Source organism: Chiloscyllium plagiosum, unplaced genomic scaffold (assembly GCF_037043375.1).
Source record: "Chiloscyllium plagiosum isolate Xiang-an unplaced genomic scaffold, Cpla_swu_hap1 HiC_scaffold_9, whole genome shotgun sequence".
Classification (NCBI taxonomy): Eukaryota; Metazoa; Chordata; class Chondrichthyes; order Orectolobiformes; family Hemiscylliidae; genus Chiloscyllium; species Chiloscyllium plagiosum.
Genome location: NW_028270147.1, coordinates 73,609,015 through 73,637,002, shown reverse-complemented (window position 1 = coordinate 73,637,002; position 27,988 = coordinate 73,609,015). Strand labels below are relative to the sequence as shown.

General features: G+C 39.2%; 2 protein-coding genes across 14 annotated transcripts in view; one reads left to right on the top strand and one right to left on the bottom strand.

The window, feature by feature from the left end:
• gpsm2 (G protein signaling modulator 2) overlaps window positions 1–307 on the bottom strand; it is a 68,710-nt gene extending 68,403 nt beyond the window's left edge. For 2 of the 3 annotated variants that reach the window (XM_043699722.2, XM_043699723.2), the window contains exon 1: window positions 3–306. The gene's annotated coding sequence lies outside the window, so the exon portion shown is untranslated. Of the gene's footprint in view, window positions 1–2 lie in introns of all 3 variants that reach the window. The other variant, XM_087990803.1, reaches the window with a different exon arrangement.
• A 7,260-nt stretch (window positions 308–7,567) lies between these two features.
• Window positions 7,568–27,988, top strand: part of aknad1 (AKNA domain containing 1) — an 87,612-nt gene continuing 67,191 nt past the window's right edge. For 4 of the 11 annotated variants that reach the window (XM_087990799.1, XM_043699718.2, XM_087990802.1 and 1 more), the window contains exons 1-6: window positions 7,668–8,293; window positions 12,721–12,811; window positions 12,897–13,008; window positions 13,945–14,395; window positions 18,618–19,942; window positions 24,377–24,451. In XM_087990799.1, coding sequence (XP_087846925.1) covers window positions 14,062–14,395; window positions 18,618–19,942; window positions 24,377–24,451 — 1,734 coding nt within the window. In that variant the 5' untranslated portion in view covers window positions 7,668–8,293; window positions 12,721–12,811; window positions 12,897–13,008; window positions 13,945–14,061. Of the gene's footprint in view, window positions 8,294–12,720; window positions 12,812–12,896; window positions 13,009–13,944; window positions 14,396–18,617; window positions 19,943–24,376; window positions 24,452–27,988 lie in introns of all 11 variants that reach the window. The other 7 variants (XM_087990801.1, XM_087990800.1, XM_043699719.2 and 4 more) reach the window with 7 other exon arrangements.

Below are 27,988 nucleotides of genomic sequence, written 5' to 3'. Positions count from 1 at the left end.
ACCACGACCACAAATCTTGTCTCCTGGAGGTGTCTGGAAATTGCAGTGTTTCGATCAGGCCCAGCCAATGGGTTTTGTTAAAGACAGATCACATTCGGCGGCGAACCTCACTTTGTGTTAATGAACACCGAAGGCGTTGGGTTTCCAGGTTGGTCACTTATTGGAAATCTAATCCTTTCTAAATTCAGTCTCCTGGAGAGACCAGCCTGCCCCTCCCCAAACTTTAATCCTCCCAGTGCCGCCACTCACTCCCGGTCAATTTTCCACTAGTTTTTACAGTTAGACATTGCCTTCCGCGAGCTGGCTCATACTCAACGGCAGTTACATAAATTAGGCAAATGAGCAGAAACCGCGCTCCCATTGGCTCAAATTTGAATCAGCGTTCGGGTAAGGAAGCAAACTCGGCGCCGTTGCTATGGTGACGGAGAAGCTGCGCCCACCCCTTCCCTGGCCCCAAGTTCTCGGAACACCTATACTATAAAGAGCCTGGCAGCCTATCGGCCAATTCTACCTGACCTGACTCAGTGAAAGAACGACTTAAATCACACGCAGTCCCTTGTTCTTTTCATTCATGCGATTTGTACAACATTGCCTGGACGAGGACAACTATAAAATAAAAACGCGTTTGCTTGCTTCTTTCAAGGGCAGTGCCGTTCAGTGATTCGCACTGGGACCCGGGGTTGGATTTAATCCTTGGGTGACTGTTGAGTTTCCACATTCTCCTTCTGTCTGCGTCGTTTTCTACCTAGTGCTCCGGTTTCCTCCAATAGTTCAGAGATGCAGGGTTACAGGGAGACGGTTAGGTCTGGGTGGGAAGGTCTTTGGAGGGTGGCTGTAGGGATAATGTAGGGATTCTATGATTCTCGCATGCATTGCCAATTAAGAACCAACCACAATCTGCAGTCATAGAGATGTACTGCACAGAAACAGACCCTTCGGTCCAACCCGTCCATGCCGACCAGATATCCCAACCCAATCTAGTCCCACCTGCCAGCACCTGGCCCATATCCCTCCAAGTCCTTCCTATTCATATACCCATCCAGATGCCTTTTCAATGTTGCAATTGTACTAGCCTCCACCACCTCCTCTAGCAGCTCATTCCATACACATACCACCTTCGGCATGAAAAAGTTGCCCCTTAGGTCTCTTTTACATTGTTCCTCTCTCACCCTAAACCTATGCCCTCTAGTTCTGGACTCCCCCACACCAGGGAAAAAAACTTCGTCTATTTATCCTATCCATGCCCCTTATGATTTTATAAACATCTAAAAGGTCACCCATCAGCCTCTGACACTCCAGGGAAAACAGCCCCAGCCTATTCATCCTCTCCATATAGCTCAAATCCTCCAAACCTGGCAACATCCTTGTAAATCATTTCTGAACCCTTTCAAGTTTCACAACATCCTTCCGATAGGAAAGAGACCAGAATTGCATGCAATATTCCAACAGTGGCCAAACCAATGTCCTGTACAGCCACAACATGACCTCCCAACTCCTGTACTCAATACACTGACCAATAAAAGGAAGCAAACCAAATGCCTTCTTCATTATCCTATCTACCTGCAATTCCACTTTCAAGGAGCTATGAACCTGCACTCCAAGGTCTCTTTGTTCCGCAACACACAATAGGACCTTACCATTAAGTGTATAAGTCCTGCTAAGATTTGCTTTCCCAAAACGCAGCACCTCACATTTGTCTAAATTAAACTCCATCTGCCACTTCTCAGCCCATTGGCCCATCGGACCAAGATCCTGTTGTAATCTGAGGTAACCTTCTTCGCTGTCCATTACACCTCCAATTTTGGTGTCATCTGCAAATTTAACATTTCTCAAGATGCAGCTCCACACATAGGCCACCTTGCTGATCTTTGAGGGGCCCTAGTCTCTCCCTAGTTACCCTTTTGTCCTTAATGTATTTGTAAAACCCTTTGGATTCTCTTTAATTCTATTTGCCAAAGCTATCTCATGTCCCTTGTTGCCCTCCTGATCTCTCTCTTAAGTATACTCCTATTGCCTTTATACTCTTCTGAGGATTCACTCAATCTATTCTGTCTATACCTGACATATGCTTCCTTCTTTTTCTTCACTAAACCCTCAATTTCTTTAGTCATCCAGCATTCCCTATACCTACCAGCCTTTCCTTGCATCCTAACAGGAATATACTATCTCTGGACTCTCGTTATCTCATTTCTGAAGGCTTCCCATTTTCCAGCCATCCCTTTACCTGCGAACATCTGTCCTCGATCAGCTTTAGAAACTTCTTGCCTAATACCGCCAAAATTGGCCTTTCTCCAATTTAGAACTTCAACTTTTATATCTGTTCGATCCTTTTCCATCATATTTTAAAACTATTAGAATTATGGTCCCTGGCCCCAAAGTGCTCCCCCACAGACACCTCAGTCACCTGCCCTGCCTTACTTCCCAAGAGTTTTGCACCTTCTCTAGTAGGTGTATCCACATACTGAATCAGAAACTTTTCTTGTACACACTTAACAAATTCCTCTCCATCTAAACCCTTAACACCCTTAGCAGTCCCAGTCTATGTTTGGAAAGTTAAAATCACCTACCATAACCACTCTATTATTCTCACAGATAACTGAGATCTCCTTACAAGTTTGTTTCTCAATTTCCCTCTGACTATTAGGGGGTCTATATTACAATCCTAATAAGGTGATCATCCTTTTCTTATTTCTCAGTTCCACCCAAATAACTTCCCAGGATACATTTCCAGGAATATCCTCCCTCAGTACAGCTGTAATGCTATCCCTTATCGAAAATGCCACTCCCCCATCTCTCTTGCCTCCCTTTCTGTCCTTCCTGTAGCATTTGTATCCTGGAACATTAAGCTGCCAGTCCTGTCCAACCCTGAGCCATGTTTCTGTAATTGCTATGATATCCCACTCCTATGTTCCTAACCATGCCCTGAGTTCATTTGTCTTCCCTGTTAGGCCTCTTGCATTGAAATAAATGCAGTTTAATTTATCAGTCCTACCTTGTTCTCTGCTTTGTCTCTGCCTGCCCCAACTGTTTGACTCGCCTTTGTTCTCAAAGGTAGCAGTCTCAGATTGATCTCTTTCCTCACTATCTCTCTGGATCGCACCCCTCCACCTTACAAGTTTAAATCCTCCTAAGCAGCTCCAGCAAATCTCCCTGCCGGTATATTAGTCCCCTTCCAATTTAGGTGCAATCCATCCTCTTGTACAGGTCACTTCTACTCCAAAAGCGATTCCAATGATCCAGAAATGTGAATCCTTCCCCATACATCAGCTCCTCAGCCATGTATTCATCTGCTCTATCTTCCTAATCCTGCCCTCACTAGCTTGTAGCACCGGGAGTAATCGAGATATTACTACTCCCCAGGACTTTCTTTTTAAATCCCCGCCTAACTCTCTGTAACCTCCCTTCAGAATCTCAACCTTTTCTCTTCCTATGTTGTTTGTTCCAATGTGTACAATTACCTCCTACTGGCCCCTTTCCCCCTTGAGGACATTCTGTACCCTCTCTGAGACATTCTTGATCCTGGCACCAGGGAAGCAACACATCATTCTGATTTTTTGCTGCTGGCCACAGAAACATCTGTCTGTACCTTGAACTAGAGAGTCCCCTAACACAATTGATCTCTTGGAACCCGACGTACTCCTCATTGCATTAGAGCCAGTCTCAATAACAGAAGCTTGGCTGTTCATGCTACGTTCCCCTGAGAATCCATCACCCCCCAAATTTTCCAAAGTAGCATACTTACTTGAAATGGGGATAGCCAGAGAACAGAGATGGAAATGTGTTGCTGGAAAAGCGCAGCAGGTCAGGCAGCATCTAGGGAACAGGAGAATCGACGTTTCGGGCATTAGCCCTTCTTCAGGAATGAGGAAAGTTGGCCAGAGAACACCCCTGCACTAACTGCCTAGCTCTTTTACCTTTCCTGGAGTTAACCCATCTATATGACTGTATCTGTGATTTTTTTTTCCCTTCCTGTAACTGTCATCCAACACATCCCCTTGCTTTTGTAAATTCCTCATTGCCTCTAACCGTCTCTCCAACTGATCCATTTGATCTGATAGGATTCGCAACCAACAGCATTTATTGCAGATATAGTCCTCAGTAACCTGTAAACTGTCCCAAAATGCCCACATCCGACAAGAACAGCATATCACTCGACTAAAGGCCATTTTTGCTTCTTTCAATCTACAGACCCAGAAAATAGCACTATCTTATTCATCTATAAAACACTGCTCCAGGTTAAATTAATAATTATGGCTTATATTTTAAGTTTAAACAAGAGACATATCTCAATAAAACATAAATCAAGGAAGAACCCACTCTACTCACTACTGCAGACTTATTGTAAAGCCCACTTAAAATATCCACTTATCTGTTTCTGTGCTGTGACCTCTCCCAAACAGATTCCTCCAATATCAGTTATGAATTTCACTGTTTGTTAATTTTCCCAGACGCACCCCGATATCCAGCAATACATGAATTCAACAGCAAAGACAGTAACTGCGCAGGTTCACTGCTCTGTCAGTTAGCAATGTGGGTTTCTTTCTCTCTCTCTCCTGCACTGATCTCACCATGTGCTTCCTTTATCTGTTCCTCTCCCTTTTAAAAGTGCTGTTGTTTTGACTTTCTTCTCTCAAAAGTTCCAAAACACTGCTACAGCATATAAAACAGTAATTGCTGCTCCTGGAATTCGAAGAAATCACCTCCAACACCTAAAATACCTCAAAAAAGGAACAGCTGTTACAGCCAGAAATTTTTCCCGTCCTCCACCTGGAATTACCCAGAGAGAGACCACGTGTAAAACAAATAAGGATAAGGATGGCAGATCCTAAAAGAATATTAGCAAATTGGATAGTTTTGTAAAACACTATGGCCTATCATTAGGTTATAGTTTTATTCTAAGTATTTACTGTGCTTAAATTTCCCCACCTATCATGAGGTACTTGCACTCACGTCCTCAGAACATTCACCTGGTTTCCTAAGGTTACTAGTCTAGTGACATGGGCACTATTCCAAAACCTCCCTTAATCAATTACTCAGCTCATTATCCATTTGGAGGAGAAAGTATTAATTTGCACACTGAATTAAGATGTAAAAACAGGTTTCAATTACAAAGGCATTGAATGTTAACATTCTTTTAAAGCAATTAGAGGAAGGCCTTGGAATGCATTTTCATTTAATTAGGCAGTGCTTACAAAAGGCTATGAAATTTCCCATTTGTTTTGTGTGACGTTTTAGCAATTAGCAGAAAAAGTGGTAGGAGAGCAGACATAGCTGTTTAATAAAGCATACAGTATTCTAGGCTTCATAAATAAGTTCATAGAGTACAAGAACAGGGAGGTTATGACAACCCTTATATAAAAAAGTGATTCGACCTCAAATCAAGTATTGTGTATAGTTTTTAGCCTCAAAAACATTGGAGAGAGTGCAGAAGAGGTTGACAAGAATGGTTCCAGAAATGAGACAATTTAGTAGGAGGAAAGACTGGAGCTTTCCTTGAAAAGGAGAAGGCCAAGAAGAGATTTGATAGAAGTTTTAAAAATCATAATAAGAAGTTCGGTTAAGTAGAAACTATGTGAAAGTGAGTACTGCAGATGCTAGAGATCAGAGCAAAGATTACTGTGGTGCTGGACAGGCACAGCAAGTCAGGCAGTAGCTGAGGAGCAGAAAATCGATGTTTCAGGCAAAAATCCTTCATCAGGAATTCCTGATGAAGGGTTTTTGCCTGAAACGCGATTTTCCTGCTCCTTAGAAGCTGCCTGACCTGCTCTGTTTTTCCAGCACCACTCTAATCTTGACTCTAAGCAGAAACTGTTCCTACCCATAAACAGATCAAGAACTGTATGTATTTTGATTGCTGGAATGAAATGTGAAAAATAGAGGAAATTTTAAAATAAAATGACTATAATTGTGGAATGGGAACCTAATAGTGGGTCTGGTGTATTTAACAATAATTAAATAATTTGACAATGATGTCACTGGTTGCTAGGTCAACCATGATCTCAGTGGGTTCCATGACTGAATCATCTCATTCCTGCTGAAGAGCTTAAGCTTGAAACATGGACTCTTTTGCTCTTCGGATACTACCTGCCTGGCTGTGTTTTTCCAGTGCCACACTTCTTGACTCATTTCATCATCAGCCTAATTTGTACATTATAGTTTATCATTCATTGCTCCTTTCAAGCTGACTTATGACCATTTCAACAATAATGATGCCCCCAATAACTAGGCAACCAAAACGGTACTGCTGCTCAAGTGTTTGGCGGAGGCAGATACACTTACGGATTTAGAAGGGCACAGGATAATTATCAAAACAAAACCTTTTAAAACTGTGGGGAAGACAGGGGACTGGGACATGCTGAGTTGCTCTTACAGACGCCAGACGTGGACACAACAGTCAACACATGGGTCAAATAGCCTCTCTTTATACTTTAACCATTCAATTGTTCTTTGGTTGCTACTATAGAAATTAAAGAACTGTAAACTCTGTAAACTATTCAGTTAAAGCTCATCTGCAACAAAAACAAGCAAAAACTACTGTTAACCAAATTCCAAAACAAAAGTATACACAGCCGGAAATGGTTTAGACAGCTCATTAAAAACTCAAACAATTGAATTCTTCAGTATAGAAACATGTTACAGATATGAATAACCCTCGTTTCACAATTCTCAAACAGCTGATGAGTTGTGTAACTGGTAAAAAGTAAAAATAAGTAAACGGAGTTGATTAAAGTAAAAAGCTGATATAGTAGTTTTAAATAGGCGGAAGTGGGTACTGCAAATGCTGGAGATTAGAGTCAAGATTAGAGTGATGCTGGAAAAGCACTGTACAAATTAGGCTGATGATGAGACGAGTCAAGAAGGGTGGCACTGGAAAAGCACAGCCAGGCAGGTAGTATCCCAGCATCCCAGGAGCAGGAAAATCGACGTTTCCTGATTCCTGATGAAGGGCTTTTGCCCAAATCGTCCAGTGACCGTCAGAATCTAACCCTGTAAATGCTTTTGCAGGCATTTAAAACTACTACAGTCAAGATTAGAGTGTGGTGCTGGAAGAGCAGAGCAGGTCCGGCAGCTTCCAAGGAGCAGGAAAATCGACGTTTCCTGATTCCTGATGAAGGGCTTTTGCCCAAATCGTCGATTTTCCTGCTCCTTGGAAGCTGCCGGACCTGCTCTGCTCTTCCAGCACCACACTCTAATCTTGACTGTAGTAGTTTTAAATGCCTGCAAAAGCATTTACAGGGTTAGATTCTGACGGTCACTGGACTCGAAACGTTAACACTGATTTCTCTTTGCAGGCGCTGCCAAATCGGCTGCAAAGATTTGAGTGGCATTTACACGGGCACCTTTCATCCATACGAAAGACACGTGTGCACATCTATGTCACTTCGAGGTTTTAAAAAGAGGAAGATACTGGAAATACTCAGTATATCGGCCCTGCACACAAGCGAGAACTAAAGTTGCAATCTTGCAGGAACCGGTTTTCTGTACTGTTGTGCGATAGTCAGTCATTGGATCCTGTTGAATTCGGGCAGGAGGCGAGGTGTAGTTTCGCTGTCACCGGAACAACGGCGAGGAAACCCCACCCCCTTACTCGAGCTCCGATTCAAATTTGGGCCAATGGGAGCTTGAGGATCGTTCATTTGCCTAATTTATGTAACCGCCGCTGAGCCCGTGCCAGCTCGCGGAGGGCACTGTCTAACTGTAAAACTGTGGGAAATGCAGCCGGGAGTGAGCAGCAGCACCGAGAGGATTAAAGCTCAGGGCGTGGAGAGAGAGGTTTATCCTATCACCGGGAGAGCGAGTTTAGAAAAGATCAGAATTCAGGGTTAGACACTCATTACAAACACAACGCCTCCTTTACTCCGTCAGACCTATTTACGAGGTGGAAGAAAGGAAAATCCTCAAGTACACTTGCGATTTTGAATTTAGTGCCTTTCACTTTGCACTGCAATAATCACTAGTCACCCCGGGACCCGTTGCCGGCGCTGGAGTGACTTGACATTCACCCACTGGGAGTGGAAATTTATGCCCTTTTGAGCCTAGAGATGCGTGGAGTTGCGACGTAAAAGACCCATTCACCTCAGAGGAAACAGCTGCAACTGTGTCCCGTGAATATTTATGGTACGCTGGAATTTCCTTGCTCTTTCACGCCTAAGTGCCGCTCAATCTACCTTGGATCATTTGGTAACGGGCTGGAGCTTGCTCGGGTTGAAACAGCTCATTGATGTGACCAATTCGACTTTTTCAACGCGCCCTCCAGATCAAAAGCGGGATGTGTGGGCGGATAACGGCGCAGGTGGGTGCGAATTTCGTTTGCATCGATCCTTCCCAGGGGGCAGGCATCACCCCAGCCTGTTTGACCTGCCCTAGACCCCTCAGTGAAGGGGCCACATGGTGGCTCAGTGGTTAGCACTGCTGCTTCACAGCGCCAGATATCAGGGCTCGATTCCAGACCATCTGTATGCAGTTTGCACATTCTCCCAGTGTCTCCCACAATCCACATATGTGCAAGTTAGGTGATTGCCCATAATGTTCCGGAATGTGTAGATGGGGAATGGGTGTGGGTAGGTTACACTTCAGAAGGTCGGTGTGAACCTGTTGGGCCAAATGGCCTGATTCCTCAGTGTAGGGATTCTATGAAGATAGCGAGGAAAGTCGCAGAGGGAGCACAGTAATGCCTGGCACTGGCAAATCGGCTGGTAATTTGCTCCCACCTAAGTTTGATGGACTGCATGCAAATTTGCAATGCCATTTTGTTCTTGTAACACCGTTAGAGAGAAAGTGTGGACTGCAGATGATCAGAGTCAAAATCACAGCTGGTCAGGCAGCATCCAGGAGCAGGGGAGACGGGCCTAAGCCCCCACGTTCCTGATGAGTTGACAATGGTCAATGCTGGTGTAAAATTAAGATCAGAAATTTAGACACAACTATAAGTCACATTCAAAATTTGCAAAGCTTTGATGATTATCTGATCACAAATACACCGTGACTAATGCACGTGATCAATGAATGATTTAGAAAAGGAATATATTTTGTGTGACAAGAGATTGCTGGTGAAACTCCGAAGAGTCACTGGCCTCAAAACGTTAACTCTGCTTTCTTCACAGAAAACTTGCTGAGTTTTGCCGGCAATTTCTGTTTTAGTTTCAGATCTCCAGAATCTGCAGTTCTTTGTTTAATAAGTTTTGTACTGTCAGAGGAATTGTCAGGCTCTAATTGTAAATGCACAGTTTCATGTTATGCATATGTTAGTAGGTTTGGCAGGAAATTTGAGAATGAATAGGTAATAACAAAATGGGTTTGTGATTGGAGATAATTTTGCATGCAGCTCTCCGCTTATCTCTGTGCAAAATATTGTGAGAAACAAAGCTCACTCACTAAACAATTGCAGTCCGAGACAAAAATCTGAATCAGTAGTGTCCTTTATTTGTACACTTGCAAGTGGGTGCAATGTCTAATGCCAGGTAAGGCAATGACAAATACACATCAAATTCAACAAACTCTTGAAATTTATACAATTTGAGTCCCTATATTTTTTCTTATTTCATTGTTTGCCCCCCTCTCCGCTTACGTCACTCATTTCCCTAAGACCGATCCCACAACTTCTGTTTATCCGGCCTTGTCCGTGACAAATGCCTGTCTCTGGCCCCATAAGGTCGTTTGACGTCATCTCACTACAGGTCATCGCTAGGCATATCCTTTCTTTATCAGTATTTATTCCTTCCATCTGGGCCTCTCTGGAGGCCACTCTGACCTTCATGACGTCTGTAATTAGGGTTTTGTTCCTGTGTCCCCGTACAAGTGGGAAAACAGATGCTTTTCCTGCTGTCTTATCTGTTCGCCCATACATCTACCATTGTTTTGTAATTACGTCTCATGCTAACATACCATTTTTAACGGATTATATACTTCCTCTATATAGTCCCCATTCTTGTTAACTCAGCTCTTAGCCGAGAAACAATCACAAACTAATGTGAATTCATTTACTCTGTATCAGAACTTATAATTGCAGAAATAACATTAAATCATCTATATCCCACAATATGTTTGTGAAAAATGTAAGTATTGGTTTGGCAGAAACCACAATCAATGGTCATAAGGCTCAGTGCTGCAGAAACCACAATCAATGGTCATAAGATTCAGTGTGGGCTATCAGGGAGGAAGACATGCTTTAGCAGAAGCCATATTGCAGAAGTTATGTACACTAACAATAGATGACAGAGGGATGTGGTAAAATGGACAAGCTAACACCTGGAATTTGTCACAAACGAGGCAAGAAACAAACAAGAGTAAGGGGCAACAGGCTTAGAGTAATGGAAGAAGTAAACAGAGGAGGAGTGAAGTGAGTAGCTTGTGATACCAATAAGGTAAAAGAGGAGTACAGAGAGACTCAGCTGAACTGTATAACTTGCAATGTAACCTTTTGATCTGTGTGCCTACTTGTTGCACACCCCTTCTTATAAGAATGTTTTAATAAAATACCTGCTTCGGAATTTGACTCAGACTGCAATTATTGAAGAGCGAGTACCATTTCTCACACCCTAGTGCTGGAAATTCCAAATCTCCTTCGAATAACATTCTCAGTAAATTGGTGTTTAGCTCAGTGAAAAACATAAAATTGTACTGCCAACAATTCTCCAACTCCATTTAATATTATTTAGTCAAAAGGTAGCCTGTGATTTTAAAAGTAGAAGATAGAAGTTAGTAATAAATTAATTGAAGTTAAAACATTGACTGTCCTGTTCCTCAGATGCTGACATAGTTTCACCTTGAATTTTTGCAAGATATGGCGGATGAATGTTTTTTGTTTTTCTAATAAATTGGTGATCATTAATGACTTTTCTGAATATCGGTAATACTTCCTGAAGTTGGCCTGGGTTATCATTAGCCTTTTAATGTACAATTAGATGGCAATTATAATATGAAAACAATCAGTTAACCAAGCCCCATAGAGTTTTATCCATACAGAATTAGAATTGTTTGTTTGCTATCTCTCTAGCTGTGTTTTCAATATCATTTTATTTCCCTTCCTTTTAACCATTGAAAATTTTTCAGCAAAATAATGGGAGAAATATTGTTAGTACGCATAAGAAAAGATGGATAAAGACCAGGTTATCCAATGAGCCTTTGCCATCTAGGCATTCTGTATAGAAATTGCACCAACCACCTATATCCAGTCTTTTTTCATTCTTCACCATCCACATAATCTCCCAAGGATAGGCAAGAAAAAGGAATAAGCACTGTCCAAATGTGTTTGATCAATGTTTGGTGCAGCTGATTCCCACTCTTGACCCATAAACCTGGACAAAACGTATTCATTTCAATTCTAAAGTTGACAACAATAAACAGATGGCAGTAGTCAACATATGACAACCACAAGTATCAAGTTCAGATTACTCAGAGTATTTACTGACTGAAACTGATCCTTCCATAGTTTCCAAACCCTGATGCGAATGAAGGAAGGTTTATTTGAATAAATGCGCATCCAGTGTCACATTAATATAATTAATGTGATTAGGGCTCCTCCATGGTTTCACCTAATTCCATCTGCCTTCCTACTATTTAATTTAGAGCCTTTGCTTATTGATAAATTGTATGGAAATGATATGAGGTGTCAAATGTAGACAATGCTAATTCTTTTGCATTATTAATAGTAATCTCTGTTACCACCCTCCAATTTGATACAGAACTGAACTTGTATTTGCAAATTTTAAGCAGAGTTGATTTGTAAATTGCCTATTAACTTGGGTGTTATCTTCCCATTTTCAGACTAATCCAGAAAGTAGGAGAGATTGTAGCCTGCTTGATCTTCCAGCTATTATGCAGCTGATTGGTTCAGGGCATGGTTTTCAATTGGTATTTGGACCTTGGACAAGGGAGTCCTGGTTTCCAAGTGCTGCTGGCTAATCAGAGGCTGATAGCCCCAGTGTTTGACAGCGCTACCTAAACACAGTGGCTACGACAGTGGGTCAGAGGCTACGAATACTGAAGTGAGCAATTCGCCTCCTGATTCCCCAAAGCCTGTCCATCATCTAAAAGGCACATGCCAGAAGTGTGATGGAATACTCCCACTTGCCCGGATGAGAGCAGATCTAACAACACTCAAGCTCAATACTATCCAGGACAAAGCAGCCAGCTCGATTGATGCTACGTCCACAAGCATGCATTCAATTCACCAATGTTCAGTAGCAGAAGTTTTGTATAATCTTTGAGATGCACAGCAGAAATTCACCAAAGATCCTTAGATAGCACTTTCAAAACCCATGACCACTTCCATCAAGAAGAACAAGGGCAGTAGATAAATGGGAACACTACCAATACCAAGTTCTCCTTCAAGCCAATCACCATTTTGACCTGGAAATATTTCTTTGATTCTTCAGTGTCATTGTGTTAAAATCTTAGAACTCCATTCTGAATGGCATTGTGAGTCCACCTACAGTAAACGAAGTACAGTAGTTTAAAAAGGCAGCTCACCAACACCTTCCCTGGGGCAATAAGGGATGGGTAATAAATGCTAGTCCAGGCAGTGACTTACACATCCTATGAACAAATTTTTTTCAATTGTCTTTAGTACTTGGGCAGTAATCTGACACAATAGATGCACCTATCCAACAGGACTATTGCTGCTGACCTTTGGGCAAAGAAAGCCCTATCCTTTAATGATCTATTGGAGAAAAATAAAAATATCTCCCTGACTTGTTGCTCCATTTGGTATATTTCCAGGGCTCTCTTGACCCTCCAAACTGAGGACAGTTTTGATACTATTCCAACCATCAGCTGTTAGGGGCATTCCTGCATTTGGAGACTCGAATATGTAAGTGAACGATGGGTATAAATTGAGAGAGGAGGGCAGGGATTACCCATTTTTATCTTATTTTCATATTTTGTCTTATATACAGGTATGCTTATTTGGGAAAGGTGCAATAATTCTAAGTAAATGGAGTGAAGCAAAGATCTCATGTAAAAGGCCTCCACTTTCATTCTTATACATAAGGCCTGGGAATCCCTGAGGTATTGTGATGACAAAATCCAGCCCTATTACGTAACTACTTCTGAAGCTACCTTTGCTCTTTTACTACTAATATTGAGAATTTTTTAAATTTCCAAGCAAGTTTGTTAGGGTATGAAACTGACCCAGAAACCAATTAAGAATTTTAAATATGAAATACAAAGTTAATCTGTCTTTTTAAATAAAGTAATAAAGTTTCTGAAAATTTGCTACTAAAGTAAAGACGCAAGTGAGTGGGTAGAATTGAGCATGATTTGACATAAATAAAGTTGTAAAGACTGCATCAAACAAACATCAGAGAATTCTTTAATGTGGGAGAAATCCTTTGAACACAGTATACTTCTAGATATGGATGATGACTTCAACTTAAATTTTAGTGAAATATGTGATTCCTATACCATCTTCCTTTCTCAGTCATCAGCAGAAGATGATAGCCTTAACATTACTACAGGTTTGTGAATGTGATCATTCTTAATGTTCAGTAAGGGATTCTGGATTTTACTGAGTCAGGGCAGAAGGGCTGCAGCTTAGCATTTTAAATATGTTCATGAGGCAGGAAGCCTTGATATAATCCAATTTGGAGCTTTTACTGTTTGATCATCCAGGTTTCCCATGTCTCATGAAATTTAACAACTACAGCAAGCTGAAGAGCATTTTCTCCCAACCTTAAACTGTATAATATGTTAATATGGTGATAAACATACTTTGAAGGCATTTAATTGTAGGGATGTGACAGTGCGATATGTTATAGTTAGGCACACAGTATTTCGTATAAAATATTTAAAATAGAATGAAATGTTTAATGTGTATATCACATCTTCTGACTCTTCACATTTTGTGAACATATGATTAGTAACAATATCACTTTTTATAGTAAGTATACTCAAATGTTAATTATGAAAGTTTTGTATAACTCTCTTTTCTTCTCTCCTGCATAGATTATTCTACTTTTACAGTACATATTTCAGACATCATTAAATGAAGATTTTCAGGTGTCGTGTGTCTTTTTAGAACAATCTCTTTGTGCTAATTTACCTCTCTGCTGATTTCAAAAAATGGACAGCTTTGAAACAGATGTTAATCGTAATACAACTAATGAATTGAATATAAGTGACAATGAAGAACTTCTGGAAAAAATGGATGATTATCAATTCGCCACATTTGTAGAGAACTGCTGTGTTAATTTGCAACAATCACATGACATCCTAGATGAAGACTGCATCAAACAAACATCAGAGAATTCTTTAATGTGGGAGAAATCCTTTGAACACAGTATACTTCTAGATATGGATGATGACTTCAACTTAAATTTTAGTGAAATATGTGATTCCTATACCATCTTCCTTTCTCAGTCATCAGCAGAAGATGATAGCCTTAACATTACTACAGGTTTGTGAATGTGATCATTCTTAATGTTCAGTAAGGGATTTCATTTGAGAATGTTAGAAAGTGAAACATAATGTAGGATATTGGATCAATGTCAGTCATGTACTAGTGTACTAATTTTGCAACACTCTTTTGTCCTCTAGTATCCTCTATTGTCAGAGGTGCAATATTTAATTCATTTTTGACAGTTAATTTCAACATTATTTTTAAGCAACTTTGCAATGTAAGCTTTGCAAGTATCAGTAAATTAAGATCTGTACTTTTTAAAAATGACAATTAAATATTTTGTATTCATTTGTAATTCACTTATCCAATACCATAATGCCTTTCCTGTTTCCTGAATAAATCAGAAGTGACAGGGTGGTTAAAAAAGTTGAGTAATCAACAGTATGAAGGAATTTTGTACTTTCTTCAAGATATTTTATTCACTTTTCCCTCTCCAGATTTTTGTATTGAAAATGCTAAAGATATTAATAGACAGTCCTGTGCTTTTATTTTATTTGTGTGACTGAAAATGTAATCTGTTTCTAATTGTTATACTTAGTTAGCAACTGCAAAACCAGTTGGGAAGGATTTGATTTTTTTTAAAATGTGGACTTCATTAAGTTAAACAGGCTCATGTTGTTATTGGAATTTGGTTGTCTTCCCCATTTTTAATCATACTCCAAAGGCCTAGCAAGTCTGGTTCTAATTAAATGCAATTTATTTATATCTCATTTATGAAGTGAATGAGCTACAATGTTGCAGGATTAATGACAATAGCTTGCAGTTATAGAATACTGTTTATGTAGTAAAATGTCCCAAGGCACCTCACGAGTATAATCAGACAAAAATTGACACAACCACTGAAGGAGACATTGATAGGTGGTAAAATATTTGATCAAAGCAAGGGTCTTGAAGATAGAGGAGATTGGGAGTGACTTTCAAAATCTGGTGCCTAAATGTCTGCAGTTACTGCTGCCACATGGTACAAGTAGGTCGGTATTCACAAGAAGCCAGCATTAGAGAAACACACAATTTTTGGTGGTTTGTAGGACCGGAGCATTTTTCATAAGTAGGGAGGGACAATGATATAACGAAATACCAATACCATGATCTGAATCTTAAAATCAGAGTTGGTGGTCCAGGAGCCTGTCTGGGTAAGCAAGCACAGGGGTAATGGATGTTTGGGTTAGGATACAACAGCATGAATGTGCTCAAGACTGTGATGATGAGAGGGTGTCCAAGAGCGGATTGGAATAATTGAGTGTGGAGGTAATGGGAGCATGGATGAGGGTTTCAGTAGCAAATGGTTTGGCATCTTACTGATTTCTGCAAAACATTTCTACTGCAATTATAACATAGTCTTACAATATTGCACTGAACTTTACTCCACTGATACAGTGGATATAAATTCACATTGCTTCTATGCGATATAACATCTAATAGTTAAGTCTATAATTCAGTTATTAAATTAAGTTATGCAAGCTAAAACAATTTGCATTTATGTAGCCTCTTTCATGCCCAGCTGTCTTGAAGCTCATTATAACTAATTAAGTATTTTGATGTGGAGTAAAGTAGGAAACAGAGCAAGCAATTTCCACACTGTAAATTTTCACAAATAGGCATATGTTGCTGACCAAATAATATTTTTGTGATGTTGAGCAAGGATAAATATTGGCTGGGTCACCAGAGTTAAAAAAAACGCAACAACCTGGCCTTTGAATTAACACCACGCCATCAGTGGTTAGCACTGCTGCCTCACAGCGCCAGAGACCAGGTTTCAATTCCCGTCTCAGGTGACTCTCTGCGTGAAGTTTGCACATTCTCCCAGTGTCTGCGTGGGTTTCCTCCGGGTGCTTCGGTTTCCTCCCACAATCCAAAAATGTGCAGGTTAGGTGAATTGGCCATGCTAAATTGCCTGTAGTGTTAGGTGAAGGGGTAAATGTAGGAGAATGGGTCTGGGTGGGTTACGCTTCGGCGGGTCAGTGTGGACTTGTTGGGTCGAAGGGCCTGTTTCCACACTGTAAGTAATCTAATATAATCATTTACATCTGCTTGAGAGAACAGATAGTGCGTTGGTCTAACATCTCCTGCAAAAGGCTGCACCTCCAATATGTAGCGGAACTTGAACCCATAAGATCAGACTCAGCAGAGAGTGTACACCAATGGAGCCTTACACTGGCACTAAGGGAATATAAGATTAATTCCAGTGAAATGTGCTACTTAATTTTAGTGATACTATTAAAGAAAACCATATGAAGTTGAACTTTCATTTATATTTAAACCTCTTCAGTCTTGTTACTGGGCCAAAATCCTGAAATTCCCTCTCTTACAGTTCTGTAGATACACATACACCATATCGACTGCAATGGTTCAGCTGTGGTGAGGACAACTAGCCTTAGAAAGAAGTCCAGCCTGTGTATGTGCTGAAATCTCTCCTGAAATTTACATATTACAAGGTGAAAAGAAGTAACCTTAAAACGTCCCCAAAAAAAAAACTTACAAGTGCAACAGACTCTAGAGCACTTTGTAAAACAAGGTACAATCCCAAATTTACTATCCATGCCAGTTCCTACTGACACAGTGTGAAAATACCATCATCAAGTAGGGTTGCCAACACTCCAGAACTATCTTGGAGTACCCATTAATTGAAGATGAATCTTCTCAACTCTGGTGAGAGCAGCCAAGGAGAAAAGTCAGAGTGGTATTTAAAAGAATCTTTCATTATAATTGTACAAATTTGTGATGAGAAAATAGGTTTTTTGAGTGTATTGTTAGACTTGAGGGTTCACAAGATGAAACTTCTAAAACGTGTTCAACTATAATTGGCAAGCCTATCTCTAGGGAGTATTCCTCCACTGTGTTGAGATTCAGTTTAGTAATTTGGGTAAAACTCTGCACCTGTCAGTCTTAAGTACCATTCTTCTGCAATAGTACCTAAGGGTGGCAGTAATTCTATGTACAACTGGTGGAATGTTGACAGGCTGAGTTTTAGACATAAACAGAGTCTCTTATTCATCCCATCTCCACAAAAAAAAGAGTATATGATTTTTCTTTTGGTAATGACTTCAGCAGTCAGAAACTGCTGTATTGTCAGTAATTTTAAATCCACAGAAGACTGTTTTTCTGGAATGGGGTCCTAAGCTGTGGGACAAAACCCTATAGTTCATTGGCAAAATGGGCTCAATGAGGTCTAATTCTTCTCCATTAAGTTTTAGATTGTGGAATTCTGTTTCTGCTCTTTTTTTCATCCCAACTTTATATATTACTAACTTCATCAAAGGATAGCACCATATATATGTGCTAGATTAATGAATACAGGCTTGAATAAATCAGAAGTTCTCCATGATTAAAATTCTCCAACTTCACTAGCTACTTTATTCGTGCAAACAATTGTGATCCTTGTTGCCAATTATTTGAAGCATAACTTAATAAACACAACTTCCTATAGTATAGATTGCTTTAGAATTGAACGTAACATTCTTGCTGATGTGCAAACAAACAAGTTAGGAGCGGAATTAGGCCATTCAGTCCCTCAAGGCTGCTCTACCATTTAACAAGATCATTGCTGGTCTGATTCCAATCTAAACCCTTGTAACTAACCCACTGCAGTTAACACAGTTGCATATAACACTCATAAATATAGGCTGTGACTGCAGATCTACGTGTCAAAGTAGACATGAAAAGGTATAGGATCTCTCTTGGAGTTCTAACTCAAATCCTCCAATGTTCAATCAATCTGGAGAACAACCAAGGAAAGTCTAGTTGTCCATTTATGTCAAAATCCCCCCTTAATCTCCAACAATTGAAATAAAGAAAGTGTAGCATGAATTTAAAAATCTTCTCATAAATGTTATCTTGCAGTGAATAAATTATCATACAACTTCTGTGTGGGAAGCATGTGTGGAGAGGATGAGAGAAGGGAATTAAAATCTGTATAATTTAAAGAATAAATTATTAAGTGGAAAATAAGACAACATTTCAGTTTTTGAAGTTTTCGATCAGAAGAAAATATTTTGAATTTTACTCAAAAAGGCTTACAATTTTTTTATACCTTCACAGAAAACTTTATAATATTTGTAAGAGTTGCTAGTTGATTTGAATAAAGAATTTGATTATACTCAAAACAATGTATGGCTTTGATTATGACCATTCATGATTGAGTTGTTTATTTTGAAAATTAAAGAAGTTTCTGAAAATAAAACAAGTTTTCTATATTGACAATGTTGTCTTTCTGCAATAGATGATATTGACAAGATTGAAAATGAATATGATGGCAGTGATGAAGATGAAATATACAGCACTAAAGAAACCAAGTATGAGGAAAACCAACATATCTGTCGTTCTAGCTATTCAGACCAAAATGATGAAAGACAAGAAAATTCAGAAAATAGTTTTCAAGAGAACAAACTACAGGATTTGCAGGACAATACCACTGATGAGGAGCAGGAAGAATTGCCATATGATGGTCACTTACAGAATGTTAGTGAACATCCAACAGATGAGCATCCTGACTTGGTTGATCACATGCTGCCATTAACTAGACTTGTCAGGAACCAGTCAGCTCCTTTGCCTGTTAGTAGGGTGACACAAACTATCCCATTGAGCCATGAAAGATCAACTGTGGAGAATTCATTCTTCTGCCAAGAAATGCCTGAAAATCAGCTAAGTACAGAAGCTGAAGATTCTAATCATAGAAGTAAAAGTGAAACAAATACTTTTTTTTCAGAGGATACAGTTGATGCATTGGTATCCAGACATGAAACTAAATTAGAAAGTAGTGTACCAGTTGAACACAATCAGCTTTATGATGGAAGATCAAACATTACCGAATCACTTCAATATTACTTCTCTGAAGAAGACCTGGCACTTAATTCAACGATGTACATTGATTCTGAGACCTTACCGGAGACCTCTTTTACAGACAGTGTAGAAGAAACTGTAATTAAGAACCATGTTTCATCAATAGCTAGTAATAATTTGCCTATAAACATTAACAAATTTACATTGTCAGAAGCAGATCTTTCCAGTAAACAAGGGGTGGATAGCAAATTTGCAACTGAAAAAAAGGTGTTTCAAGCTGAAAATGATTCATGCTACAATGCTCATGAGAACATGGAAAATAATTGCACATGTGGACCAGTGAATTCACCAAAACTAACACAGGAAGAAAACACACAAGCACCAATTAATCTTGAAACAATATCAGAAATTGCTCAAAATCCTATTTTAAAAACTGGAAGAACAATTTCATATAATGAAATCAAATACGGTAAAGGAAAACAACATTATCCTCAGCTTGACTTTTCCAAAGTTGAATCCAAAGTCAAAATTCCCAAGAGGACTACTTCTAATAATTATAATCTGGAAAGACCAATAATAAAAAAGGCAAAATCTTCAGCCAACGTACCAGAAAGTTCTCATGCAACTCATAAATCGAAAGTAGATGTAACACAAGTGATATTGGATAGTACACAATCTTCAATAGTTCCTACCAGAACAAAAGTTAACAGCAAAATACAATCTGTGAACACAAATCATACCCCAGAACTGTTTCAACAATTGCAGGTAACAAGATGGTAGTGGCCAAGAAAATTAATTTGTGCCTGAACTATGTGCAATTCTAACACAATGTATGTGCCCAATGAGGCTAGCTGGCAGGGCAACAACTAATTGGTTCATCAGTCTCTTGAGATATTGTCCTTGGCACAGGCAATTCAACAGTCATGGAGAGACCAGATCAGCTAGCTATTTGTGGGGTGGTGATTGGTTTTAGTGGGAAGCCAGGAAGATCATTCATGTCCCACCTGGTTCCAGTAAGTAGGCCATTTGCAGTTCAGTTTGACAAAGGGGGTCATTTTACATATTCAATGGAACTAATAATAGTTCAAGATGCAACCCTGGATGCTTAGTGAAGTATCTATAATCAACATGGCAGGTAGTAAATATCTTACACAGAAAGATGTTTTATATGCCATCCATTATACTGGGCACTTAAGTACCTGTTTAACATTGATGAACTGGATGCCATGCCATTGATATTATTTCCATTTCACTACTAGTTCTTTCATATTCTCCTAGCTTGACCTTAATAGAGTCATATGATTGGAAATGGCTAGTCACTCTGCTTCTACACTTAATAATGAGCAGAATATGACAAATTGCAAGACTGACGCAAACATGTGAAATGACCATTGAGCAGAGTACTCCAACATGCTGTGTTAATTCAAATGTAGTTTCAATTGTGCAGTTCTTCCTTGAGACCTTTTCCTGTCTGGTTGTTGTTCTGTAGCTATAAAACTAAAACAAAAAGTCACTTAATTGAGAGCTTCCATCTCATCATTTACGTTCAACAATCTGTACTGAAAGTTCTACTCACATTTTGACACCTATGACAAATTCTATCACAGCAGCAAAGATAGTTTACAACATTATTTAAACAGCCCATATCATTCTAAAAATAGTCAATTTTCCTTAACTTTCATTTTTAAAATTTCCAATCCACATCTTCTCCAAATATTAATCAGTTCTTCCCTGGGTCATAGTCTTTCTGTTGAATTTTCTTTCTTGGTTTACCTTTTGAGATGTGTTGTTTATGAACAGACTACCAAACAAGTTAAAACATTATCTCCTTCAATAGCACAGGTACAAAGGTTAACCATAATGATTTGACAAAATTCTATTCAAATGCATTGTTTTTCTACAAAAGAAAATCAATTGATGTGTGTTTAAAACACTAGGCAATAAATCTATGTACAACTTTGGAACACATTCGGATATGTGATACATGAACATTTCAAAAGTCAAACTATTAATGGGTACCCAACAGGTATCTCTAATGCTTTACTTCTATGCTTATATGATAGTATAACATTATATAGAGTATACTGTATTACTATGCCAATATGCATTTACAAAACACAAATTAGAGTCATAGAGATGTACAGCATGGAAATAGACCCTTTGGTCCAACCTGTCCATGCCGACCAGAAATCCCAACCCAATCTAGTCCCACCTGCTAGCACCCAGCCCATATCCCTCCAAACCCTTCCTATTCATATGCCCATCCAAATGCCTCTTAAATGTTGCAATTGTACCAGCCTCCACCACATCCTCTGGCAGCTCATTCCATACACGTACCACCCTCGGCATGAAAAAGTTGCCCCTTAGGTCTCTTTTATATCTTTCCCCTCTAACCCTAAACCTATGCCCTCTAGTTCTGGACTTCCCGACCCCAGGGAAAAGACTTTGTCTAGTTATCATATCCATGCTCCTCATAATTTTGTAAACCTCTATAAGGTCACCCCTCAGCCTTTGACGCTCCAGGGAAAACAGCCCCAGCCTGTTCAGCCTCCCCCTGTAGCTCAGATCCTCCAACCCTGGCAACATCTTTGTAAATCTTTTCTTAACCCTTTCAAGTTTCACAACATCTTTCCGATAGGAAGGAGACCAGAATTACATGCAATATTCCAACAGCGGCCTAACCAATGTCCTGTACAGCCACAACATGATCTCCCAAGTCCTGTACTCAATACTCTGACCAATAAAGGAAAGCATACCAAACGCCTTCTTCACTATCCTATCTCCCTGAGACTCCACTTTCAAGGAGCTATGAACCTGCACTCCAAGGTCTCTTTGTTCAGCAACACCCCCTAGGAGTGGGCGGCACGGTGGCACAGTGGTTAGCACTGCTGCCTCACAGCGCCTGAGACCTGGGTTCAATTCCCGCCTCAGGCGACTGACTGTGTGGAGTTTGCACGTTCTCCCCGTGTCTGCGTGGGTTTCCTCCGGGTGCTCCGGTTTCCTCCCACAGTCCAAAAGATGTGCAGGGTCAGGTGAATTGGCCATGCTAAATTGCCCGTAGTGTTAGGTAAGGGGTAAATGTAGGGGTATGGGTGGGTTTCGCTTCGGCGGGTCGGTGTGGACTTGTTGGGCTGAAGGGCCTGTTTCCACACTGTAATGTAATCTAATCTAATGTAATGTAATCTAATCTAATTTCTGACCTTACCATTAAGTGTATAAGTCCTGCTAAGATTTGCTTTCCCAAAATGCAGCACCTCACATTTATCTGAATTAAACTCCACCTGCCACTTCTCAGCCCATTGGCCCATCTGGTCCAGATCCTCTTGTAATCAGAGGTAACCCTCTTCACTGTCCACTATACCTCCAATTTTGGTGTCATCTGCAAACTTACTAACTGTATCTCTTATGCTTGCATCCAAATCATTTATATAAATGACAAAAAGTAGAGGGCTCCGCACCGATCCTTAAGGCACTCCATTGGTCACAGGCCTCCAGTTTGAAAAACAACCCTCCACCACCACCCTCTGTCTTCTACCTTTGAGCCAGTTCTGTATCCAAATGGCTAGTTCTCCCTGTATTCCATGAGATCTAACCTTGCTAATCAGTGTCCCATGGGGAACCTTGTCGAACACCTTACTGAAGTCCATACTGATCACATCATCAATCTTCTTTGTTACTTCTTCAAAAACCTCTGGGTCTCTAATGCGTTATAAAAAAAAGTGATTAGAACAATGAGAGCAAATTCTGTGGGTCTTGTTTTCCCTTCCAAAGAGCAGTTAATAAATATTTTTTTGTCAATTGCTGAGAAGCAATTTAAGCCTGTGTAATTATAGAATAATTATAAAAGCAGTTATGTAACTTAGAAGTTGGAGTAGGACATTCTGCCACCACCATGCCCCACCCTCTTCCCCCAAGCCTGCATAGCTATTCTAGATTGTGGCTGATCATCATTTTCCTACACTATCCCCATATCCTTTGATGTCATTAGTATCTGGAATTATATTGATCTGGGTCTTGAATATACACAATTACTGCCTCTGGAGGAATGAGTTCCAATGATTCATTACCCTCTGCGAAGAAATGCCTGCTCATCTCAGTCCTAAATTACGTCTCTTATTTTGAGACTGTGTTCATTTGTTCTAGATTCCCCAGCCACGAGTAACATCTTTTCTATATTTATCCTGTCTACACCTCTAAGCATTTTAAGTTTCAATGAATTCACTTCTCACTCTTCTAAACTCTAGAGAATACAGATTCAGACACTCAGCTTGTGAAATCCCATCAAACAGCTTGCTATTAATGAAAACAGGTTAACTTGGACATTCATCCATGTTATGAAAATGCATACAGAGTTTAAATCAGAATAAATAATAATTAAGAACACAAGAGCAAAATGCTACACATGCTGGAAATCTGAAATCAAAATATTTGAAATACTCAGCAGGTCTGGTAGCATCTATGAAAAGGGGAAGATAGTTAAGATTCTAGATCATTTTATCAGGTTCAACCCTTCCATGAATTTTCTGATAAAGGTCATGAATCTGATACTTATGTTTCTGTCCAAATGCAATGTTATGCACTTGAGGTTAGAGAGCTCCAGGCATGTTTTTGCTATGAAAAGGTAACTGATCAAGAAAGAGACCTGAATTAGTATTTGCTTATTAACTGAAGGAACATAAAATATATGAGTTTACTACAGGCAAAGTTGGATTCCCTAGGATTTTAAGTCCGTTTACAGGAATGATGTTTGTAAAAGTAAAGGTTGCTTAAACCTTGATAATGGGTCTATATTGCATGTATACTTAGTCATTGTGTTCAGTTTTGAACTCCATCCATCAAGAAGAATAGAGATGCTCTGCAGAAATGCTGAGGAGTGTGACCAGGAGGATATCAAATATGATAGCACTTCCTCTTAATATTGTTGAAATGCTGACTTGTAAAGGGTAGATTAAACTTATTTTAAGTGACAGGTGATTTACATACAGACTGATTAGTATTTAATTTTAAATTAAATAAAACAGAAAATAGGATAAAGTTGTGTGCCAGGTATTCCATTTTTATTGCAGAATTTTAAAACCAAAAACTTTGCAACAATTTGCCAATTTGTAGAAAATATTAATGTAAAACTTATATATTTGTCCAAAGATGTTTAGCAACCAACTCTGTCTCTATAATTTCATTTTTATGCTTTGGTCTTAGGAGGAGTTTGACAAACTATTAATAAAGTATGCAGAAGCTGAGAATACCATTGATCAGTTGCGGTTTGGAGCAAAGGTAGGCACATTAATATAGAGAATCTATAAGTCACTCGATTCCATGATCGGTCAATTATCACACCTGTAAACGACTCTTTGTCCAACAAGCAAACAATCGTTTATTGTATGTTACAGTGCTGGGTTGGCAGACTCTGATTTACCCAGAAATATGAAAACTTCTTGGCAATCAAAAGAATCCAACAACCTTACAGAGTTTGCATAAGGTTTATATCATCATCAGACATAGAGCATGATTGCACAGTTAGAACCAATGAATAGTTATAATTACTTTGTAGGTAGTAATTTGAACCAATGATATTGATTAAGTTGTAATGGCTTATGTCACCTTTTCACAGCTTGCAAAATGTGGTTTAGTATTTCCTTTACATAGACTCGCAGTTTGCAGGTGTGGTTAGTTATTTAAATGACTTTAAGGACTAACTGTAGGATTTCCATGTAGGGAACCATTTTGTCCTATCTCCACTGTTATTTCTGATTTTTATTGGAGTTACATCAGTCTACGGTTTCTTGTTTCTGACTGGTTCAGAGCAATTTTAATTTAGTAATGCAGAAGTTCTTTTGTGCACTTTGCAGAAGCCATTTCGTCCTACCTCCCAGAGGCCCATATTCTGCCATTTTGTGCCACCTCCCAGAGGCCCATATCCTCAATATCAGCAACAATATGCAAATCTTTAGTGTCAAACAATGTCATAATTGGCACCTTGATAAAAAGTATTGTTGTGAACAGCATCTAAGACTAGGTTTCCATCTTCAGTTTATTCTTGCATCATGTTTCCTAGATTTCAGGAACAGATGGATAATCAGAGTCACTATCATTTATGCAACGAAGAGAAAAATAATTTCAACTTTAAAAAGAATTCCTTTTTATGTGTGGATACATACCACTCAATATATGTTAATAATAATTCATTGATCTTTAGTTTTGTCACAGGCAGAAAAGGGTGGTAAATGAACTTTAATATTTTATTTCCCTTCTAAGTTAAGCAGAGAATTGTTTTCCTTCTGTTTTGAAATGCACTGTGACATGTTTCCCCTAAAGTTTTCATGAAGGCCACAATTTATAGTGATTCGCAGCAAACTCTCTTTAAGGTTAAATCAAAAGTTTATTCATGTATTCAAACCTCGGGGATGATCGTCGCAACACATGCACGTGGACACAAGCATACAAGGAAGAAAAAAAGAGAAAAGCGTTCATAGGAAGTAATAACCTAGGCAAAAATCAAAAATACAATTAATAAGTCATGTGATTTTTAGAGTCCAGAAAGCAAGTGTCCAGTGAGAATTCTTTTTTATAGGAATTCAGATTCAGGCAGATCCAGCCTGCCGAGGGTGAATTCTTTTTAAAGTTGATGAAAGCAAATAAAACATGATGTTACTGTATGAACAAACCGCATCAACATTTCAGCTGAATAGAAGATTACTTTAGAACTAGGTTCGAGGAGCACATCTGACTTGAAGCTGACTTAACCGTTAGCTTGGAGTAAGGTTATTCTGTTGATGGTCTTAAGACTCAATTCAATTGACTGGTAAAAGCAAATATGATTTTACCAGCCTGTTATATTATTTGCAGACTGATTATATGTTAACAGCCGACTGATTCTTATCAGAATGAAGCAAAGAAGTCCAGAAATAACAATGAAATGTTTCAGAGACAAGAGGAGTTCTAACTATGAGACAAGGTTACTGGATGAGTCAGAATAGAAATGCTGGAAAACTTCAGCAGGTCTGGCAGCATCTGTAAGGAGAGAAAAGAACTGACGTTTCGAGTCTAACTGACCCTTTGTCAAAGCTTTGGCAAAGGGTCAATTAGACTCGAAACGTCAGCTCTTTTCTCTCCTTACAGATGCTGCCAGATCTGCTGAGATTTTCCAGTATTTTCTCTTTTGGTTTCAGATTCCAGCATCCGGAGTAATTTGCTTTTATACTGCATGAGTCACTTTAGTTAATGGGGTAGTTTCTATGCCCCTGGTCAGAACTATTGCTTATTCTGTGAGCTAAATGATGGGCCATTAGTGTTTTTCAGGTATAATGAATTTTAATAGACCTCTTAGTTACTAGACGTGGCTGGGAGACATATCATCTACTGTTCTTTTGTGTTTGTTGCCTGTAAGTCTATACAATGCAAGTGTATGAGATTCCAGGAGGATAGTGTCTGAGTTGTGTCCTGATAATTACTGATGACAAAAGGCCAGAAGTAGTATAGTCATAGGAGTCAACTTGCATCCTATGATGGGAGGCAGCCATGTTTCAGTCTGGAAAAGTCCATTTTAAATTAAACAAGAACATTTTTTAAAAAACAATTTATGATCTTTTTCAGGTCTTGTACACTTAATAGTTTGCATAATTTAAATTTGTGAAATAAGGTCAATTTGCATGTTATTCAGCTCCTCTTCCTGTCTACTTAATGCTTTACAAATAGAATACTTTTAAGAATTTACCAACATGGTCTTATATAAATACACAATGTATAAATCACTGGAATTAGAGAGATTATGTATTTATTTATCCAGCCATTTCAAAACGTATTGAAGTGGGAAATATTCTCCTGTAACTAACAATTGTTGCTTAGGCTATAAAGTATACTGGTAATAAAACTATGATCATGAAAAAGGCACAAGCAATCTTTAAGTCATATGGTCTGTCCACTATTTGCTAAATTCCGTCAAACATCCTATTCGCTGTTTTAGAATTTTGGATACCATTGTCAATTTAATGAATTTAAATACAAAAGGAAAGTATGTTTTATTGAATGTCTTATCAGTTTTTTTTTAATATTCTTACTAATCATTCAGACTTATTGTGCTGTTTAGAGGTGGTTGAAGTAAATATTTGGCAAATTTTGCACAGCTTCACTGGAGAGTTTGCAGGCTGGAGTACTAACATTTTCCAGATCACCTACTTGTTCTCCTCCCAAACTGTCAGCAATGCTATTGAGGGTGCATGAGATCTAGAGTGGCCATCTTTCCTTCACCCCAGTGAAGCCCTTAGTGGCCAGTTATTAGCCTCTTCCCAATTGATTGCAATATATTAAGCTGGTGGAAGGAGGTTAGGGCTGGTTTGAGAGGTGAGGGACCAAGTAGGAAGCTGGCAGGTTAACCTGCTCAAGTTAAGGATGGGAGAGGGTACAGGGGTCCTCCGCCACTGGTCTCCCTTCCCAAATGGGCCTATCCCATGGGCCTCCCAGCACCACCATCCACAGGTAAGCCATATATCCTACCCTTTTCAACATGACTTCCAAACCCCAAATGCCTGCCACCAGTCCTTGGAGCCTCCTATCCTGTCTTCACCACAAGGCCACCAGATGTCTTTTCTAGTGAAATTAGGAGTGAAGATTGTATTAATTGTACAAATGTATGAGTCAATATATATTACTTAGCAAATTGTAAGTCAATTTAATAGAATATGTTTTGAAACATTCATTCCTGTGCTTTCATTCCAGTTGGGTTTATCTTTGATAAAAAGTTGCTAATAATGTAGTCACCTAATAGAAGCAAAGATGGCTGAACATAGAGATACAATCTTTTTTTACCCTTTT